The sequence below is a fragment of the Miscanthus floridulus genome, chromosome 8 (assembly GCF_019320115.1).
Source record: "Miscanthus floridulus cultivar M001 chromosome 8, ASM1932011v1, whole genome shotgun sequence".
In the NCBI taxonomy this organism is placed as follows: domain Eukaryota; kingdom Viridiplantae; phylum Streptophyta; class Magnoliopsida; order Poales; family Poaceae; genus Miscanthus; species Miscanthus floridulus.
Genome location: NC_089587.1, coordinates 160888136 through 160910565, shown reverse-complemented (window position 1 = coordinate 160910565; position 22430 = coordinate 160888136). Strand labels below are relative to the sequence as shown.

The 22430-nt window shown below is 48.5% G+C and overlaps 1 protein-coding gene and 1 pseudogene across 1 annotated transcript; one reads left to right on the top strand and one right to left on the bottom strand.

The window, feature by feature from the left end:
- Positions 1 to 16730: 16730 nt before the first annotated feature.
- LOC136470082 (rab GTPase-activating protein 22-like) lies at positions 16731 to 17813 on the bottom strand (annotated as a pseudogene).
- Positions 17814 to 18150: 337 nt separating this feature from the next.
- Positions 18151 to 20794, top strand: LOC136473860 (PLASMODESMATA CALLOSE-BINDING PROTEIN 1-like). The gene is made up of 3 exons (XM_066471504.1): positions 18151 to 18533; positions 19864 to 19897; positions 20497 to 20794. The coding sequence occupies exons 1-3, from the start codon at positions 18194 to 18196 to the stop codon at positions 20693 to 20695; spliced, it is 573 nt and encodes a 190-aa protein (XP_066327601.1). The 5' UTR covers positions 18151 to 18193; the 3' UTR covers positions 20696 to 20794.
- The last annotated feature ends 1636 nt before the right edge of the window (positions 20795 to 22430 follow it).

The window sequence follows — 22430 nt, the reverse complement described above, 5'->3', positions numbered from 1 at the left end:
TAATAATTTGAATACAACTTTCCTTCGCGGTACAGTTGCAAGTCAAACTAATCAAACCTTTTTCGCAACACCCAATCAATTGCCAAGAATCATTATCAACTAATGATCCAAGGTCATCACTCAATCCAAAAGTCCAAACAAAAACCTAAATCATTAAAGGTTACTATTCGCTTTTATGAATTAATTATTTAATTCAAAATTATGAAATAAATCAACTTATTCCAATTGAGCTCAAAATTTTTGTAAATGTTCATTACATGATAACTAAGTGGAAAAATAAATTTCATAATTTTTGGATAAATAAATAAGCCTAGAAAAATCATGGAAAGTCATTTATTAATTAATTGAGCAATTTTTATCACATCCCAAAATTACTGAAAATCAATATTTCAAATTTTTTTCATATAATATACATCATAGAGAATTCACACAAAAAGTTTCATAATTTTTGGAGCTCTAAATAATTCTACACAAAAATAACAAATTATAGCACTATTTATTTAATTCTGAAAAATAGAAAAATCCATTTGAACGTTGAGTCACTGACACCCGGGTCCCACATGTCATCTTCAACCTCCGACGTTGACTACGACGACGACGGCGTTGACCGGTGCAAACTCACCGACGGTGAGTTCAAAGGCGACGGTCACGGTACCAAAATGACCACATCATCACGGCGCATCGACTGAAGGCACTAACTAGACAAATTACTACGAGTTACAAGCTTGGCGTCGGCCATGGCAGACGCGGTGGCTCGGCGATGTTACGCCGGCGATAGGAGTACGGTAGCAGTTAATCAAAGGGCACAGGAAGCATCAGGAGCTCACCATGAACACTACGGAGCAGAAAGCAAGGCTGGAGAAGCAGCGTAGACGCGGGTCGATGTGAACAGCAACGGCGGCGGAGCGAGGAGCGTCGGTGACGGTGTGCCGGCGACTGCAGTGGACAAAACGGCCAAGCAACAATGAAATGAGCACTACGGCATCGAGACAAAACCAAAGGTACACCAATCAAGGGCAACGACTCACCGACGGGCTCTGGCCACGGAGATGCGCATGCGACGGTGAGGTTACTGGCCGCGAGGAAGAAGGCGATGAAACTCGAGTTCCCGGTGAATACAAGCCAAATTGGTGGGTCAGATGGACGCACAAGGTTTAGGCGGAGCTGGGACTAGTTTATCAGCGACGGTGGAGCATGACAACGACGGCACGGGCTCGCCGGAGTGGAGCAGCGGCGACGGGAAAAATAGAGGGCGAAGAAAGAAGAACGGCGGCGGCTCCAGAGCCTTATAGGGCGGCCAAGGAAGTGCAAGGAAGCCACGACGAAGCCTTCAGCGCACCAACGCAATGCCCAGACGGCCACGCGCGCGACTGGAAGCAAGCCGAAGCTCGCCGGCGGTGTAGCGCAAGCGGTGAACACTGTTCACAATAATTACAAGTTTGCCATTTGCCAAAATTCACAAATTGCTCTCAAATTTTCATAACAACTCAAAAATCTCCAAAAACAAAAGTTGTTCAAAATCAAAAGTTCTACAACTTTGCTTTTATAACCATCTCCTAATTCGGTCTAGATTTTGAAATGATCTTTTAAATTCAAATAGGGGATATTTAACGAATTACGCCTTTTTGAATTACTCCAAATTTTTGTAAACAACTTGAAAAACTCCAAAAATAAACTTTGTATAACTTGTTAAGCTCTACACTTTTGCTTTTGGGATCCACCCCAAATTATGCTTAGATTTTGAAATGGATTTTCAGGGTAGGATTTAAATACCAAAAATCAGGGTTTTCTCGAAAAATTCAAAATCCAAACAAACTTTGAACTTGAGTCAAACAATGCGATTCAACACATACCACATGAATATAAACTTGTTTTAGTGTATGCATCTCAAAGTTTTTAATATGACCAATTGCCTTGCAATGCATATGATGATATGACAGTTTTTAGTATTTTAAACACCCGAGGTGTTACAGGCACTTAACGGTTTGTTTTCAGGCTGCCTTATAAATAGAAGCTCCACTCATGTGTGGAATCACTTTTGCTCATTCCAACAGCTGAGAAACACGTTTGTGAGTGCCAAGAAGAGCAAGGTCCTGGTGAGGTGATTGAGATTCATGAATCCAAGAGAGTAGCCTCATTAGTGAATCAAGAGTAGCAAAGTGTGCATCCACCGTTCTCATTAGGCTTTGAGTGGTCAAGTGAGAGTTTGTGCTTGTTACTCTTGGTGATCGCCATCACCTAGACAGCTTGGTGGTGATTGGGTGCTTGGTGATCACCCAGCAGAGCTTGTGGGTGACCCAACTCAAGTTGTGAGCGGTTGTGGGTGATTCACCGCGATGGAGTGTCAAAGAATCAACCCGTAGAGAGCACTTGATCCTTGCATAGATCAAGGGGGAGCTACACCCTTGCGCGGGTGCTCCAACAAGGACTAGCGGGGAGTGGCGACTCTCTGATACCTCGGCAAAACATCACCGCGTTTCTCTCTCTCTATTTACTTTGAGCATTTACTTTGAACAATTCAATACTTGTTTTTACATTCATAGAATTGCCATGCTAGAGTAAGTTTGGAATATAGGTTGCAAGTCCTTTGTGCGTTAGATTGATAAAAACACTTTTCTAGGCACAAGGGGTTAATTAGGCTAACCGTATTGCAAGAAAATTTAGAATTAGCCCAATTCACCCCCCCCCTCTTGGGCATCTTGATCCTTTCACCGAGGAAAGTAGTGGCAAGGTTTGGAGGAGGAAGAGGAAGAGGAAGAATAAGAAGAAGAAGAAGAAGAAGGTGACGGTTCTGGGTCACCCGTCCAATGGGATGAGCTAGGCAGCGGGGACGGCTTTAGGTCACCCATGCAATGGGACGAGCTGGGCGGTGGGGATGAGGATCCATCTCTACCGTAGGTAGGGCCTTTCCTATGGCATGCCCCGGGGCAGGAGGGGGGACGCACCCCTAGACCCCATAGAATCAAGCCGCCCCGCCCCATCCTGGCCTCCCACGACACCCCATCCGTACCCTCTGAGTAGATGGAGGGCTTGAAGCACAACATGCCGATGAGGAGCAGCCGGGGTCAGGTGGGCCGGCCCCAAAATGTCATCGTCCAATGGCATCGACGTGAGTCAAGAGTTTTTTCGTCTTTTTGTTCTAACAAATTTTTACCGTAAACTGACCGTCATGTCCTTTGCAGTGTCGAAGGACATGGGACTCTCCTGAGGCTTATGCTAAAGAAGAGCCTCCTCCGGTAGACGTGCTAGGAGCTAGCTGGCGTCACGCTAAAGGTGAGCGGGAGTGGCGCTGGGGCAGCCACGGGGTCGATCGGGGAGGCATAGCCGATGGCTATGGCGGGCATGGCATGGCCGGGTGTGGCCACGATGTCACAGGTGACAGCGGCATAGCAGGAGCCATCATCCGTGCAGGTGGCCACCTCCCTAGCGGGGTGGATGGAGGAGGACATGCCCGAGGCGTCCATAGCAGATGTGGCAACGGGGTAGGCCTCTGCATCCACGTCACCCGCCCCTCTACCATTGGAGGGTCCGCTTCAGAGGAGTTGCTACCGCAAGAGGGGTCGGCACCACTTGGGATCAGCGTGGAGCCATCCTGGTCTCTAGTCCAAGTGCGCGGCATCCTACATGAGCCGGGAGAATCCTAGACCCGATGGGCAAAACGGTGGGACCCAGCAGTGACGCTTTTTGCCCTCGATGACGCAGTGGAGGAGAGGGAATGAGGTAGCGTCCACACAGAGGTTGGGATCACAATTCACGCCTTGACCACCACGCTGAGCTCACTGCATGACATTGTTGCCCTAGTTGGCTAGGTATGATATAACCGTGCTTTTGACCCTCATTTTCCCTTTCTGCACCTCTAAGTCTTGTCCTCTCCATAGTCCCTTATGGCCCACAACCGGGAGAAGTCCCAATTCCTCATTGAGGAGATGTGGCGGAGTGAGAGGCTGGCCGCACAGCTCGCTGCCGCTCATCTAGAGGTGGCTAAGCTTGTGCCCACTGCCCAAGAGCTGGCCAACCTCTAAGTTAGAGAGAAGGATGCTCGCGATGATGCCCGCAAGGCCAGGGAGAAGCTCATGGCCCTGATCGAGAGGGTGCGCACGGACATCGTGGAGGCTGAGTGGCTATGGAAGGAGCGGGACGATTTGCTCTGGGCCGTAGAGGGGCTTCACATGGAGCATGACTTGGCTTGCCAGGAGTGCACCGATGCCCAGCAGCAGATCGACCTCCTCGAGGGTGAGCTTGAGGGGGAGAGGGACCTGAAGGTTGTGGTCGAGGGCATGTCTGCCAGGCTCACCACAAAGGTCGATCAGCGCTAGGAAGAGGTCCGACGCTTGGAGGTCGAGGTGACCCGGCAGCGCGAGCAGCGCTAGGAAGAGGTCCAGCACCTAGAGGCCAAGGTGACCCAGCAGTGCGATGAGGTGCGCAGGCTTTAGGCGGACCTAGACGATAAGCCTCTAGTTTCCCTTATTGTCTTTCTCCCTAGAATCTGTGGTAGGCCTTTGGACATGGTCTGTATGTGGCTTGGATAGGTCTTGATGGCAAGCTTGGCATGGAGGTGATGAAGAGCCATGGCCTAGAGAAGGAGCTCGACAAGGGGAAGGCCTCCCTCCTGAAGGAGTGCAATGAGCATGATTCCATGCGCATCACCGTCCAACTGGTCTTTGATGACCTCAAACTGGACCTGGAGCAGGAGACGAGCTCATACACGGTTCGCACCATCTGGATTATGGATTGAGCATGTGAGATTGCGAGGGACGTGCTTCGGTTCGACGTTCACTGATCATTCATGATCGCTCGCTCTCACTATGAGAACATCAATCTAGCGACGATGAGCTAAGGCTTCACGCCCGTCTACTCCGACGCTGAGCTGGAGGACATCAAGAAGGAGGTGGCTCCTCTGGCATAGGACTTATCTATGAAGATAGAGGATGAGATCACCCCCAAAAAAATTAGTTAGTTAGATAAGCTAGGCGGCGAACTTGTAATATGTGGATAAGTTCTTAACTTTTGTTATGGCCGAATAGACTTTTGGCTCTTCTCCCTTTTTATGTATAAAAGGTTAATACATTCTGACCCTTTTCATTGTTAAGGCAGTAAAGCTCGAGGTGTGGGCAAAAAACTCTGATCACGCTGGTGAGCAAAAACGTCGTAGCCACTGGGGCATAGGTTTCTTGTAGTTCGACCAGTTTTACTCAGCGTTTGTTTTCGCCACCCTTGCTTCTAGATCTTAACGAGAGAAAGGGTCAGGCATAGTGGTTGTTTCTGAATAGGTATGCTCTTATCAGCCCCCGAACAAGGCATGACCCATTGTCATTGCTGGGGTCAGGTGTCACTAAAGATCGGGGAGACGATAGCGAAATCAATTAGAGAAATTGTTTTTCTTTTCAAAAACACCATTTTTAATTTTTGTAAGTACACGCATAGATTAGGGGTAAAAGCGACGTAGTTGCTCGATGTTCTAGGCATTGATGAAGACTTCGCCGTCGATGGTCTTGAGCTTGTAGGTGCCCGGTCAGAGCACCTCCGCGATGACCTATGGTCCCTCCCACGGTGGAGAGAGCTTGTGGCGGTTCTTGTTGCTCTATACAAGGCGGAGCGTCAGGTCCCCGACGTTGAAGGCCCGACCCTGCATGTGATGGCTGTGGTACCAGCGCAACACTTGCCGATACTTGGCCAAGCGGAGGAGGGCAACATTGTGCGCTTCATCGTGCTGATCCATGGCATCCTTGAGGGACGCCTCAGCTCCCTACTCGTCGTATGCCCTGACCCTTGGTGCTCCAGAGTCAAGGTTGGTCTAGAGGATAGCCTCGGAACCATAGACCATGAAGAAGGGTGTGTAGCCGGTGGCCTAGCTGGGGTCATCCTCAGGCTCTAGAGCACCATGGGAAGCTCCATGACCCATCGTCCGCCAAACTTGTTCAACCGATTGAAGATCCTAGGCTTGAGGCCTTGTAGGACCATGTGGTTCGCATGCTTGACCTGCTCATTCATGTGGGGGTGCGCCACTATGGCCCAATCGATGCGGATGTGGCATTCATCACAGAATCAGAGGAACTTTTTCCTAGTGAACTGTGTACCGGCGATGATGGAGTTTGGAACTCCAAAGCGGTGGATGATGTAAAGGAAGAACATCACGGCTTGCTCGGACTTAATCACAGAGATCAGTCGAGCCTCTATCCACTTTGTAAACTTGTCTACGGCGACAAGCAAGTGCATATAGCCCCCCCGAGCGCTCTCTTGAGAGGTCCGACCATATCGAGCCCCCAGACAGCGAATGGCCACATGATGGGGATCGTTTGGAGTGCTTGGGATGGCAGGTGGGTCTATCAAGCGTAGTATTGCCACCCTTCGTAGGTGCGCACAATCTGTTCAGTGTTGGCTACTACAGTCAGCCAGTAGAAGCCATGTCGGAACGCATTTCTGACTAGGGTCCTAGGTGCGGCATGGTGCCCGTAGACCCCACCATGGATATCTCTCAGCAACTGCTTCCCTTGTTCGATGGGGATGCAGCACTGCAGGATCTCGGTGTGGCTTCACTTGTAGAGCTCCCCCTCAATAACGATGAAGGACTTGGCATGACACGCGAGCCACCGAGCCTTCGTTTTGTCCATCGGTAGCATCTCATGGAGGAGGTAATCGAGGTAAGGCATCCTCCAGTCAGCTAGAGGGTCGGGCTCTGCTATTGGATCTTCATCAAGCTCCATGACTTAAGGGTCAGAAGGAGTCGATGATCGATTAGCCCCTGAGCCTAGGGTAGGCGGCCCATCACCAGTCTATTTTGGCTCCTCGTAGCGGACCGAGGGCTTGTACTGATCGCTGGCGAAGACGCCCATTGGCACTGGCTCTCAACCGGATGCCATTTTCACCAGCATGTTGGCCACCTCGTTGAGCTATCTCGGGATGTGGTTGAGTTTGAGGCCATCAAACTTGTCCTCCAGCTGGCGGACTTCTTGGCAATACACTGCCATCTTGGCATTGTGGTTGCTTGACTCCTTCATGACTTGGTCGATGACCAACTGGGAGTCACCCCAGATGTCAAGCTGTCGGATGCCCAGCTCAACGATGATGCATAGGCCGTTGATTAGTGCCTCATACTCTGCCACATTGTTGGAGGCAGGGAAATGGATGTGAACCATGCACCTCATGCGTACCCCAAGGGGTGAAACAAAGACTAGCCCCACGCCAGTGCCTTTCTTCATCAGCGACCCATCGAAGTACACCGTCCAGTACTCTTGGTCGATAGCTGTTGGTGGCATTTGGATCTTGGTCCATTCTGTAATGAAATTGGCCAGTACTTGGGACTTGATGGCCATCCGAGGGGCATACAAAATGCCCTGACCCATTAGCTCGAGTGCCCACTTCGTGATTCTTCCTGTGGCATCCTAATTTTGGATGACCTCACCGAGAGGGAAGGACGTCATGACCATCATTGGGTGCAACTCGAAGTAGTGACGCAACTTCCTCTTGGTGATCAGGATGGCGTATAGGAGTTTCTGGATTTAGGGGTAGCAAGTCTTGGAATCGGACCAGACCTCGCTAACGAAGTACACGTGATGCTGTACTTTGAGGGCGTGTCCCTCTTCTTCCCGCTCTACCACCAGGGCAGCACTAACCACATGCATAGTGGCCGCAATGAAGAGCAGGAGAGATTCCTCGTCGATCGGTGGGACCTAGATCGGGGCCTTTGTCAGGAGCTACTTGACCTTGTCAAGTGCCTTCTAGGCCTCGAGCGTCCATTCTAAACAGTCGGATTTCATTAGAAGCCAATAGAGGGAGAGACCTCATTTGCCGAGGCACGAGATAAAATGGCTAAGTGTAGCGAGGCACCCTGTAAGTCGTTGTACCCCCTTTATGTTCTGAATTGGGCCCATCCTCATGATGGCTGAGATCTTCTCCGGGTTGGCTTCGATGCCGCACTCAAAGACGATAAAACCCAGTAGCATACCCCTCGGGACCCCGAAAACACATTTCTCAGGGTTGAGTTTGATGCCATTTGCTCAGAGTTTCATGAAGGTCTCCTCTAGGTTGGCTATGACCTAGTCAGCCCATTTGGACTTGACCACGATGTCGTCTATGTAGGCCTCAACGGTTTGCCCGATGGGGTCCCTGAAACACTCAAGCATACAACGCTGATACGTAGCCCCCATGTTTTTAGACCAAACAACATTGTGATGTAGCAGGACGATCCGAACAGGGTCATGAAATACGTCACGAGCTGGTCGGACTCTTTCATCGTGATTTGATGGTACCTAGAGTATGCATCAAGGAGGCAAAGGGTTTCACACCCTGAGGTCGAGTCGAGTACTTGGTCTATGCATGGCAAAGGAAATGGATCCTTTGGACATGCTTTGTTGAGACCTATGTAGTCAACACACATTCTCCATTTCCCACTCTTTTTTCTTACAAGAATGGGATTGGCTAACCACTTAGGGTGATATACCTCCTTGATGAATCTGGCCGCCAAAAGCTTCGTAATCTCCTCACCGATGGCCCTACGTTTCTCCTCGTCAAAGCAACACAGGCGCTGCTTCATCAGCTTGGAGCCTGGCCTAATCTTCAAGGCATGCTCGGTGACTTCTCTCAGGATGCCTAGCATGTCCGAGGGTCTCCATGCAAAGATGTCTCTGTTGGCACAGAGGAAGTCGATGAGCGCGCTTTCCTATTTAGAGGAAAGTGTGATGTTGATGCACACTAGTTTGCCCTCAGAGCTGCTGGGGTCTATGAGGACCTCCTTGGCGCCCTCCACGAGCTTGAAAGACCTAGCCAACCGCTTGGGGTCAGGCGCTTCTTTGACGATCTCCTCCTTGATGGTCGTGAGCTCTTTGGAGGCAACAATCATCATGGCATGTTCATAGCATTCGACCTCACACTCATAGTCACGCTAGAAGGGGGTGCTGATGGTGATGACCCCACACGGACCCAGCATCTTCAACTTCAGATAGGTGTAGTTGGGGTTGGCCATGAACTTTGTGTAGCATGGATGTCCTAGGATGGCGTGGTAGGTCCTGTGGAACCCAACCACCTTGAAGGTAAGGGTCTCCATCCTGTAATTGGCTGGATTCCCAAAGGTGACGGGCAGATCAATCTGCTCTAGTGGCACGACCTACTTTCTAGGCACGATGCCATGGAAAGGCACCCTGGTTTGCCGGATGTGCGATCGGTTGATGCCCATGGCGTCGAGCATCTCAGCATACATGATGTTGAGGTCACTGCCTCCATCCATCAGCACCGTGGTGAGCTGCTTCGTGCTGACGATCGGGTCGACCATGAGCTGGTATCTTCCAGTTGTGGGATGCTTTTCGGGTGGTCGGTCCGATCAAAGGTGATGGTGGACTCCGACCATCAGAGGAAGGAAGGCATCATTGGCTTGGCCATATAGACCCTCTGAAGATCATGAGGTAGCCATCCGGTGTTGGAATGCCACCATCCTTCCCCTTAGTGTCATCCGCCGCTAGCTTGGGCTCCTTCCTATGCTCCCCCTTGTTGGAGCCACCAGTCAGGAACCACTTCATGAGAGCATAGTCTTTGTATAGGTGCTTGATGGGGAAGGCATGGTTCGGGCATGGCCCTTCAAGCAGCTTCTCGAAGTGGTCTTAGGTACCCTCGGCAGGCTTTTGACCCCCCTTGCGATCAACAGTGGCAACGAGTGAGCCCTCGTGCCACTACTTGTTGTTCTTCTTGTTAGGGCGGTTGGAGGCACCTTCATCGGCGTTCTTGTCTCGCTTCGCTTTGCCCTTAGGGTGGTCAAAAATTGCTCTGACCGCCCCCTCGCTCGAGGCATGGCTAGTGGTGATGTTGAGGAGCTCCTTGGTGGTTCATGGGCCCTTATGTCCTAGCTTGTGAACCAGGGACTCATAGGTGGTCCCAGATAGGAAGGCTCCTATAATGTCGGCGTCGGCGATGTCGGGCAGCTCATTGCACTACCGGAAGAAGCATCAGATGTACTCATGAAGAGTTTCACCAGACTTCTATCAGCAGTTTTTGAGATCCCATGGGTTTCCCAGGACACACGTAGGTGCCCTAGAAGTTTCCTATGAAAATCTCCTTTAGGTCTGCTCAACTTTGAATCCTATTGGGCGGAAGGTGCTCCAACCATGTTCGCGCCGAATCGGCTAGGAACAATGGAAGGTGGTGGATAATGAAACTATCACTATCTGCTCCACCGGCTTGGCAAGCAAGCCGGTAATCCTCGAGCCATAGTCTGAGGTTTGTTTCCCCAGAGTATTTTGGGATGTTGGTCGGTGGTCGATACCACAGTGGGAAGGCGACGTTGAGGATGTGTCGGCCAAAGACCTGAGGTCATGGTAGGTCAAGGCTCAGGCTCTAGTCCTTGTCGCTGTCATAGCGTCCACCATGATGAGGGTGGTAGTCATGGCCGACTTCCGCTCTCTTGTCGCTTCATCCACGCCTACGAGCTTCTAGGGTGTTTCATGCGTCACGGTAGAGGCCGAGACGCTCATGCATGGGGGCCGCAGTGCTACCCCCGCCATCGCACAATGCCTGATGGACGAACATGTCCCTGACATGTCATCCCGAGGGTGCACGCTGACTGGCGTCGAGCTCGCGTCACTGAGACAGTGAGCTCTTCGCCTGCTTCACCGCTGCACGCTCGAGCAGTGTGAGGATCTCATGATGGGCCCGACGATCCTCAGGTGTCATGGGTTCTAGGAGCCCTCGAAGCAAGGCCACCACGGTAGTGATGTTTTGGCTTGCCCAGGCGAAGTGTGGGAGGGCTCCATCGTCTTCGATGATCCTTCGGTTCATGTCACGGGCCATGGCGCATGCACGCCCACCGTCTCCGTGGCGCTCAATCTCTTGCTCGAGCTCCGTGTGCTCCTGCTCTAGCTGGAGTCATGCATCCTCGAGTTCCCTATGCCGCACCCTTAGCTGCTCCACCCATAGGTGAGGTGGGCCCTTGCATCTCCCTCAACCTCGTTGTTGAGGTCGTTTGGTGGGGGTAGCCCCTCCCTTATGGACGCTTTCGACACATCCCTTGGGTGTACCTACCATAAAACATTCTCGCGAGGGGTGATGGCTCCCCCTGCTAGAGTCAGAGTCAAAAAGCAACTCTAGATCTCCCGCAAGAAGGTTGTGGAAAGATTCCATGATGTATTCAGTTATCCCCACAAACTCATTGTTCATAGGGGATAGGAGCATGCACTGCGCCATGAGGTGGCCAATGGTCTCTGCAGTGTTGTGCAAACTGAATGGGAACGCTGTCGAGGCACTCTGGATGAGGTATTCCAGGAAGAGCGGTCACCCCAGCAAGTTGCATCATGACATTGGTGAACGAGAAGGTGAGGCAGCGTAGGTCCTCTCAGGAAGGTCAGGGTCCCAGGAAGATGTCAAGCTGGCGCTCAAGCCTCCCGTAGTTGAAGCCAAGGAGCCGGTTGCTCTCGGGGACATGGGCCTCCGGCGCATGCAGCTATAGCTCCTCAAGCGCCTCGATAACCGCATTGAGGCCGATAGAGTGGAGAGGTTGGACGACGACGGGAGCCTACGCCAACTCTCACTCCATCATGATAATGAAGTCTAGGTTCCTGAAGCGCACGTGCACGCCCGGGACCTAGCTGACGCCGTGACTAGCCATCCTAGGCCTGAAGTGGACATCGAGATGCACAAAAAACCCCTACATGACGCGCCAACTGTCGGTGTTTCGTATCACCGGCTAGTAAATTTGTATCTACACGTCTGGCCTGGATGGTGCGCTCGGAGGACACAAGGATTTATACTAGTTCCGGTGGAATGTCCCTACATCTAGTCTATTGCTGCTCATGTTACCAGCACTAGTTTGTAGTAGGGGTTACAAACAGGTGAGAGAGGGAGTGGATCCTAGGTCTCTGGTGGAAGGATTGGAGAGTGTTGAGAGTTTGTTCGACTGTGTGCTGATTGCCTGTGTGCTCATTGCCCCTTCTTAGGACGTCCTGCTTTCCCTTTATAGGTGAAGGGGAAGGCGCAGGTTATAGAGAGAAAGAAGGAGAAAAGCGAGGGAGAAGAAGGCCTTCAGGGCCACAGGGTCCTTCTTCTCCTTTATGCGGGTCCCACCGATGCTATAGATGGTGATGGGGATGGCTCCACGTTGGCTCTTGTTCACCACTGGTGCCATGCCCCGATGTCATCACCTGGTCATGGCATCTCTCCGTCTTGGCAGACAACGTGGTGAACCGACGTGCCGATCGGCGGCCGTACGGTGAGTAGGCAGCACAGCGACCACGCACCCATCACTGTTGGCGATGTGAACCCTTGGGCGTGTCCTGGAGTGGCCATGGATCACGTCGAGATGTGCCTGCTTCCCACCCGGTGTCAGAAGTTTGACCCCGGGGTCGTATCCTTAGAGCCATAGTGGTTGGAGGCGGTACGGGTCCCCATCGGGTGAGACAGAGCCCGCGTCCCAGGGGTCGGGCGAGACAGAGCCCGTGCCCTCAGGGTTAAGAGAGATGGCCCTCGTACCCTTGGGGTCGAGTGACATGGGCCCGTGCCCTAGGGGTCGGACGAGACGGAGCTCGTGCCCTCAGGGTCGGGCGAGACGGCTCTCGTACCATTAGGGTCGGGCGACATGGGGCCCGTGCCCGAGGGGTCGAGTGAGACTAAAATACGTCCTTGATTATCTAGGCGAGTCATCATCCGTGGTCCTCAGATCCCTTCTTTGGGTATCTCCAATACTGATACCCGACAACAGTAGAGTCCAGCCATAATGTGGCTGCTCTATGTCTCTAAAAATATTCCTCGGACGTTGAGCGAGTCCGATCGATGAGGATTGGATGCGTCCGATTGTGTTTTTCACGCTGTGGACCTCTCTGTATTGAGATCAGACGCGGGGGCTAGGCGAGTCTGGTCATTGATCGTCGTGTCCGGTCCGAGGGTGACTGAGCACACACGTTGGAGCCGTTGGGTGCCAATGGCCGTATTCAAACGGTAATTGCATGTGGCACAGAGGGAGTTACCGGATGCACCTGACCGGACACGTTCGGTGCAACATATAACAGCGTGTTCGGTCAGTGGCCAATGGGTATGTGACTTGTTGAGGCTCTATAAATAGGTGTTGGTTGGCTCTAGCTCACTCGGACACTTTGATCATTGATACATTCTTGTGAGCTAAGCCAAACACCTCCCACTTATCTCCTTCATTGATTCACCATCTTTGTGAGATTGGGAGTGATTCTAGTGCATTTTCTTAGTGTTTGAGCATCTAGTGGCACTAGTGATCGTGTGAGCTGCGGGATTGCTTGTTACTCTTGGTGGTTGCCACCACCTAGACAGCTTGGAGCAGCTCTTGGTGATTAGCACGAGTTGGTGATTATTCATGGCCATCCCGGTGGTGATTTGTGAGGGGTTCTTAGGCTTATTCCCTAGCGGAGCGCCAAAAGCCACTCTAGTGAATTATGTGTAGCTTGTGAATCCCCATCTTATGTTGGTTGTGCGGCACCCAGTTGCGGGTTAGGCATGTGATGCCTATTAGCGCGTGAACCTCCAAGTGGGTGAATCGCTACAACTGGGACGTAGCTTGCCGGCAAGCAAGTGAACCTCAGAGGACAAATCATTGTGTCATTTGATATTCATTGTGATTGATTTTTCGCTTGCCCGGTTTGGTATAACCTCTCTACCACTCTCTTGTATTTACTTTCACACTTACTTATGTAGTGGTAGTAGTAGTAGTTGCTAGTGTAGCTCTCTTGTTTAGCTAGTTGCTTAGCTTGCTAGTTAGTTGTTTAGTTGTTTTAGTTTCTAGCTAGCTCAACTAGTGTAGAGTGTAGCAACTTAGCCATTGAGTGCTTAGTGATCATAATTAACTAGATTTATTGGTAGGTGGCTTGCTTTTTAAGTAGAGCTAGAGCAAAATGTTTTTTTGCCTTTTAGTTTTGCTCTAGTGCTTTTATAGAAATTTTTATAGACTATTCACCCCCTCTAGCCATTTAGAACCTTTCAACATCTCTCTGTGAGATTTGGATGTGTTCTAGGTGGCCTTGCCAACCCTAAGACAACCTCTACATGCTCCTCCCCGATGGGCCTTCCTAGGAGGTATTCGGGAGTCTATCAAGCGAGGAGCGGGCTTCAAATTGGCCTAACTAGCTTGTTAGTCGGTTTCGTTTATTCATTGTGTTCTTGCTGCGATCAAGGTCGTGTGCGACCTTAGGCATGCTAGCTCTTAGTGGTGTGTGACCTAATTCAGCATCAAAACTATCGTTAGAAAAGTTGTTGTCAAATTGATCTAGAAAACTAGTGTATTGTAAACTCATCTCTCATTCTCAGTCAATGCGATGCCTGAAGTCATCTATGCATCTACATTATGATGGCCACCTCGATCCTTCTGGTCACTTAACACTACCGCTAGTTTAGAACTCAATTACACTGGCAGTACCACAGACAGGATTAGTAGGGGCGGCTGGTAAGGCTTTGTAGAGGCGGCTCGGTCAGCCGCCCCTACTATACCGTCTCTACAAATCATGCATTTGTAGGGGCGTTCCCAGATCGTCCTTACAAATCGATTTGTAGAGGTGGCTAGTGTTATCAACCACCCCTACAAATCGATTTGTAGAGGCAGCCGTAGTACCAGCCGTCCCTATAATACCTGCTTGTAGGGGTGGTTCAGTCTAGAACCGGCCCTACAGTATATTTTTCGTCAAAAAAATTCAAATTTATAATTTAAATTCGACCAGAATATATATATATATATATATATATATATATATATATATATATATAATTCAAATCTGATCACAAGCACAAACAGATATTGCGGCTACGGCTAGCTGCAAGAAAACAAAATGCATTTATTGCAAGAATCAAAAGAACAAGGCAGAGCCGAGCTGTGATTAATCTTGTAAACTCTGGCATGCAGAGAGAGCACGGCTAATCTTGCTGATTAACAATGTTGAACTCCTCCTGCAGGGCGAACTGCTACTGCTGGGCTAGCTGCTGCCTGACCTGCAAATCTGAGACACAAGATCAGCTCCTACTATTGGCACAAAGAGAATGAGCAAGCAAACTGTGGAACACGCTTTCATAAACAACATAATAGACTCCAAGCCGAGATGCTCCAGATCTCACGAAAACGCACCAAATCTAGACAACTGATAATAAGATTCGAACCGGCAGTGGAGATGAGTCGTTGTCACCTGATCTCATCGAGAGGAGGAAGGGGATCTCGTCATCCATTGCCGTCGTGCCCCCGGAACTGCAGAGGCCACCGCGCCCACGGCCATCGGCGAGCAGGCAAGGGAACGCGTATCGTGTGCCCGGTTGCCGCCCGAGCTGGCGTAGAGGCACGGGCCCACTGCTGCCAGGACCTCGCCGTCGTAGATCTAGTCATCGTCGCCTTGGCCGCGAGCGAGGGCGCGCGAGATCTGGCCGCTGCAGTCCCTGCCGCACTCCCCCTCCCCCATGGGCCTGGATGTCGAGCTAGTGCAGAGGCGCCGACTCGCACGGGACGCCCAGCTGCCGTAGTTTCTTAGCGCGTGAATGGGAGGAGGAGGAGAGAAATGAGGTGTGTGGCTCTCGAGCTTTTCTCTCCAGCTGCGAGCACGATTCGCTTCCCCACGGTAGTCATCACCGGCTAGGGAGGGAGCTGAGGCCTAGGCACTGGGGAGTTGTGGCCGGTGGCGGCGCAGGCTAGGGCTGGGGCGGAGCTGGGAAAAGGAAGGGGTGGGTGTGGATAGGGGTTCTGGCGTCCGTTTTATACGAGGAAGATTGCATCCTCCCCGTTGGATCAAGATGGATGGACGAGATCATCTACAACCTTAATTGGGCCTGCGAATTTGAGAGTGGGCCAAATGCTATGTTGTGTCAACCCAGTAGAATTTAACTGAATATGCAGCGGGCATTTATAGGGGCGGCTAGTGATTCAGCCGCCCCTACAAATGGACACAGCAGGGGCGGCTGGTAATAGCCGCCTCTACATACCAACCGCCCCTACTATGCCATTTATAGAGGCAGCCGCTATGCTAGAGCCCGAGCACGTTACTATACGGGCTGCTCCAATGCCAGCCGTCCTAAAAAAAGTCACGTTATTACAAACTATTTTTCACGTGGTGAATCAGCCGCCAATGAAAATACTAGCCCGAACATGCGCACTTCATTGCGCGGGCATACGTGAAGAGAACAGTGTTGTAAACACCAAAACATGGTTTTTAATAGTAAGAACAGTGTTTTCTGCAGTAGATGGAGTGTGTTCTGAACCGAGCTTAACAATGTTAGGAGCAGTCACTGAACAGTGCCTGAACAGTTGTCGAAGTGCCGAGAGAGCCAGAAATCTTGCGCGCACGAGGGGTATCTTACTAATATGATTTTCATAGGCGGTTTTCTTAAGGATCGTTAGTGTATGAGTATTTACACAGGCGGTTCATAGCCATGGGCCTACACATATATTTCTACTTGGTGCTTGCTCTTTATGAATTGCATGTGAAAAAAAGTCAGGCGTCAACAAAAACCATTTCTACGCCAGTGGAGATAGAGAAGAGATATTATGTTCCTAATTAGCAGCACCCATGTTCATTCTCCGGTATTGGATTTACTAGTTAATTATCTTCATTTGCTGCTAGACTGCTTTGTAGAAGATTGGATCTGCATGGGCTGGTAACTTCAAAATGCCATCCTTCAGATCAAAACCACCTTCGTGAAGCTAGATTTTGGAAAGAATGGTAAAGGTAGCTTTGGAGTTTGGAGTCTTGCTTATTACGTTTTCCCGGACAATGACTTTTCTTTGTGTTTTGGGCTGAAACAAACCTAGGCACTCAAGGAGAGGATGCAAAAATGGAATCTGCATCCATATAGTAGAATGGCCATGCCCAACAAATCGCGGCCTGGTCAGCCCACATAACCCCCACAGACACATAGTCTGCTCAAAAGTGAGCTCCCTCCTGAAGAGAACCACCACCATTCGGTACAGAAAGAAGCATTCTTCGGCCTGAAGTTTCTGTGCAGGTGCCTATAGAGGTGTGAACCCTTGCGCTTGATGATCTGCGAGACGGTTTTCAGCTGTCTTCTTGTTCCAACCTCATCAAGCCTGAAGTTGTGTCTGGCTTTCCTCATGAAACCCACAAAGCACCAAAATGCTTCATGATCTTCCTCCATGACTGCAATTATTGTTGACGAGAGATCACTCATTCCTTGACAGTATCCGATCTCTGGATCATAGAGTGCATATGCCTCAAGCAGTGCAACTAATCGTGCAGCATGATAAATCACGTAAGGCTCCAAATGGTCAAAATCTTTCAACCCAACAGATATTGCAGACTGCAGTGCTTTCTCTTTAGAGACTTCAGCCTGGTTACGGGCAAATAGAACCCATTCTGTATTTGCTCGAATAGCATCTACAGGTATAATGCGCTGCCATGTGGCAAAATCCTCGGGAGTTCTGTCTGAAATAAAAATGTCTGACTTAGATGAAGCGATCCGGACAAATTTTGGTTTGGGATCACAGTTATCTTCCATATTGGTAGAGACGGGTATTCTATCAGGGTCCTCTTCATATATAGGAAGACTCAGATTCAGAAGATTCTGATTCTACCATACATGGATCAATAGAAGTTAACTCACTTGTATCTTCATCTATGCATTCCACAGCATCCCAGTTATAACTCTCTGAATCTTCTGCCTTACTGCCTAAAGATTTCAATTCTTTGGGCATCACACAAGCCCTCTTACTATTTCTGTTTGAATATGGTGACTGAACCTTCAGCCCCATCAGAAAAGTCCTCATTCATGAACTCATTTATAACATTCAGGCCATTTCCTCTATTACAATGCAGAACGCTGTGGCACTTTCGCCTCAGTTTTTCATATTCTTTTCTGCACCAGAAGTTGAGGCAATTCATTTTATCAATAAACAAAGTATCGTTGTGAACAATACTAGTGTTATTGTGGCATTTTCTTCAGATAACAGGAAAGCACAACATGCCTGACAGCAAAGGTGCACTGAGCTGTAGCTAATAAGCCCAGCCCAACAGCACAAACAACCACCCGTCCAAGCAAAGAAAGGAGAAAAGAAAGGAGCTTTGTGGGAGGGAGGAGCGCGAGAACGAGATCCTCCTCCCCTCCCGCCGACCCGCCCCCGACTGTCTCGTCTCCTTCTTTCACATATCCCCACACCGACCGCCCTCTCGCTCCACGTTCCCTTCCCACCACCTTTCCCCTCTCTCTCTCTCTCTCGCTCTTTCTCCCCGACCGCCGTTCCTTGCACCGTCCACCCCACCACATGCGGCGGCGCGGGCGCCTCCCCGCGGGGCTGTGGCTCGACGTTGCCGTGACGTTGGCGGCGCTGGTGCTCCTGGTGGCGCGGCCGGCGGGCGCGGCGTGGTGCATCGCGCGGAGCGGGGCGTCGGACAAGGCGCTGCAGTCGGCGCTGGACTACGCGTGCGGCCCCGCGGGGGGTGCGGCGGACTGCGCGCCCATCCAGTCCAGCGGCCTCTGCTACCTGCCCAACACCCTCGCCGCGCACGCCTCCTACGCCTTCAACTCCATCTTCCAGCGCTCCCGCGCCGCGCCGGGGGCATGCGACTTCGCCGGCACCGCCACCGTCACGCTCAACGACCCCAGTCAGTACGCTTAACCAAACTTTCCGCCTAGCTTGTTCCATGTTCTTCACTGTGCCGTCTGTATCTGCGCATCAATCCATCTCCGGCATCCCTTTTGCTTTTGCTTTTCTGTTCGGTCTTGGAGTACGTCCTCTGTCTCTTTTGCTTTGCGCAACCATACTCTGCTAAACTGGTCGCTTTTCTTTTTCGGAACCTTTAGGGGTTATATATCCGTTTGTTTCTTGCATCATTTATTTAATTTCCTTCATCATCTCTGGCTAATTAATACTCTTTGGTTTCCTTCATTATTACTTTTGCTTTTGCTTAGCTCACTTCATATGAGAATAATAGTACATATTGATGTGATGATGTCATAGAAGAAAGTCATTGGGTTGTGGCAATGAAAATTTTACTGCTACAATAATAGGGTGAAAATGAACGGCATCAACATTGCCGATAACCTATGGACCTGTTTTTCTTCTTTGTCCTATAGTCCATGGTGCGCGATTTGCTGTAGCTTGTAACAACATTGCTCTAAACCCAAAAAAAGCACTGCTTGATGCTAAACAGGGAGTGCGTTTAGTTGTGTATTTTACTGTGAGGTATATTTGGGTTGATACAATACATTTAAGCAAATGTGATTGCTGATTTGCTGTATACACGTAACATGAGGCAACTGTAATTCATGATAAATAAGTTATGTTAATTCTCAGTTTGGCTCTCACAGTCACAGTTATGTTCCAATTGTTCTAGGACTAAATTATACTACTTAATATCATGCGGGTTCAGGATTCTTTGTCTCTTATTGTGGTATATATGTTTGTCCGGAGTAAGAGAAGTTCCAGAGGACTTGAAGTGCAACGATTTCTAATACATACTATGATTATATATAAGGTTATAAACTACATGATTGTATATTTATATATAGTCGTCATTGTGATTAATGTGCTCCTTGAAGAGAACTTTCACTGAAAAGTTGTAGCGATGATATGTTCCGCTGAACTATACAAACATACCAAACATTCAAATGGGAATATGGCCTTCATTCTACATAAAAAAACCGAGTTTGCACTTGCACACGTCTCATAGGTTTTTATTGCCTTTATTCTAATGTGATTACATACTTACATGTTAGTTTGGGCCCTGTTAGTTTTCATATTCTCTTTTGTAGTATTAGATTAAAGTTTCTTAAATGTGTAGTATTTGTGTTGCATGGTTGAAACCATCTTTGCACCCTCCGGTCCTCTCCTCTACCTTTTTTTTCAGTGAAACAGACATTTATCTTCTCAAAAATCTTACAAGTATGTGTGGAATCTACTTATTCATCAAAAATATGTATTTTGCATTTCAGGTTATGGATCATGCACCTACCCTTCATCTCCAAGGTAAATGCATTAAATTTTACTAGCCTCCATTTGAAGTAGTGCAGAAATGATTCAGGCAGTGTGGAACTTCTAATTATATATAACTTTATCTATTCATTTCGTAACTTATTCTGTTGTCGAAATTCAATATACCTAAGATATATAGACATTTATCAGATACATTACAAAAAAGATAAGTAGCAGCATGCCACCATCACTCATTTGTGAAAGTTAGCTCTGCTAAGCCTTTCATATTTTGCACCAACTCTTCAAGCTGCATTATAGCTGGAAATGTTTGCTCAACTTTAAGAAATAGGTTTGTTAGCAAGCATAGCACTACTTCTAGTAATGAATACAACGTGCATCTTGATGGAAGAAATGGTCATAAACTGTAAACTCTATTGCTCCTTATGGAACTCCCAAATATTGTGAGTTTTATGAAGCCTTTCGATGAAGATTCGATTGCTGGCTGAGTCCGTACTTTAGTTTTATTAATCTGATGACCCCACATAAATAGGTTGTGTAGCTTTTACAGTTTAGTATGCTTTATTTATGTACAGAACTTATACCCTCGTTTCTGAAACAAGGTCATATTGAGCATTTGTAATTCTTGTTTGCAGCACTGCCGGGCAAACAGGATCACCTGGTTCAACATCCATGCCAGGAACTCCCACGTCGCCAAAAGGAACTGGGAGCACTGGAGGATTGAGCCCACCTGACGTCGATTCGACCGACTCCAATGCTGAACATCTGGCGACTGCATCCCTCCCATCTCTTGCTCTGTCCTGTTTCATGTATATGTTCTTGCAGTTGTGGTGATGCATGGATGATCTAGTTAGGTTCAGTAGAGCATTGGGATGCAGCATTGTTGCACGTGATGTAAGAGACACCACCACAGTTTTGTTTCAGGGAATTGGTTGGTTGGTGGTAGCCGTTGTAACCTGCCGTTCAAGTGAAAGGCAAGAGTGCCCGTCAGTTGGATTCTCTCAACTCATTATGCTTCTTTTGGTCTAAAAAATCATTATGCTGCTTTTTTTTCTTGGGGATCTTATTCTGTTTTGTTGACAATCGTAATTTTCTTTGGTTGATTTCAGGGACACTTTGTTAGGATTGAGCTCACCGGACATTTGGGTAATTGGTTTTCTTTTGCAGCTATCCCTTTGTTTTAAATTATAAAACGTTTTGGTTTTGTTCTAAATCAAACTTTTTAGCCTTGACCAAATTTTATAGAAAGATATATTAACATCTGCGCTATCAAATAAATGCATTATCAAACTATTTTTTGGTGTGTCTATTATAAATCTTGTTTGATAATTTTTGTCAAAACTAGGGAAGTTTGACTAAGGAAAAACCTAAAATGATTTACAATTTAGATAAAGAGTATTATTTTGTATATTGATTTTGGAGAATGGATTAATAGGACACGGTTAAACAGAGGTAAGTGGAAGTATTGGTTAAGGTCTTGTTTGGATCATTAGTGCAATTGTTAGCTAGCAAATAACTGCTAACTATTAGCTAGCTAGTTAGTATGGTGTATGGAACTGTTTGAATTCGCCTGCTACTAATTGGTTGCAGCTGCAAATGTACTGTAAGAGCAAAATAACTGTTAGCAGACCCTGTTAATGGTTAGCAGGTCTATTTTGTTAGCCATTTGTACTGGTGGATCCAAACATACATAATTATACCGATTTGCGGTTTAGAATTGCTTTCATTCAAAATTTGGTATTTTCAAGATTTGTTAAGAGAGCTATTAGTGAAGTTGCAATTTAATTTTTTCCCAATTAATTTGCTGTCGTTATTAAAATCCACTTGAGTCTCGTTTAAGAAAAAATTGCAAACATAACACTAGTCAAACTCTACTTTACCCTTTTACCATGAGCTGTGAGTCTTAGGGCCTGTTTGGTAGGGATTTGGATTCATCAGATTCAGATTCGGATTCAGGAGCTTGGATCCACAAAAAAATTTCCAAACACTCCAGATCCACCAAATCCGGATTCAGCAAAATGGTGGATCTGGAGGCTGGATTCACCATTTTGGTGGATCTCCTCATGGGGGTGCTCCACCAAATTTGGTGGATTTGGAAGAATTACCCACCAATGCCACTCGTTACACAAAGTACTGGTTCATTCTAATTTTTTCCGCCGTTCTATTCTCCCCTGACGCGCTCCTTCTTCCTTCCCAGCTTAGCCTCTCATGTCGCCGCCCCACGCTTGAAAGCCCTAGTTTGGTTTTGGCTAATTGATGAAACCTATTTGGACTAATTCTTGCATCTAAGTGTGTGACTAGATAGGATGGTCCAATCCAAGTGAAGGAGCTAGGTGGCACTCATGGATGGAGATGGCCACATGAAATGAAGTCCATGATGGAGGTGTGGACATGTGATGATGATCAAGCTCCGGGACTTGGAAAAGAAGAAAGAGAAAAACAAAATGGGCTCAAGGCAAAGGTGATAACCATAGGGCTATTTTGTTTTCGGTGATCGAGACACTGTAGAGAGTATGATCACATTTAGGATAGATGGTCATACTATTAAGAGGGGAGCTCTTATCGGACA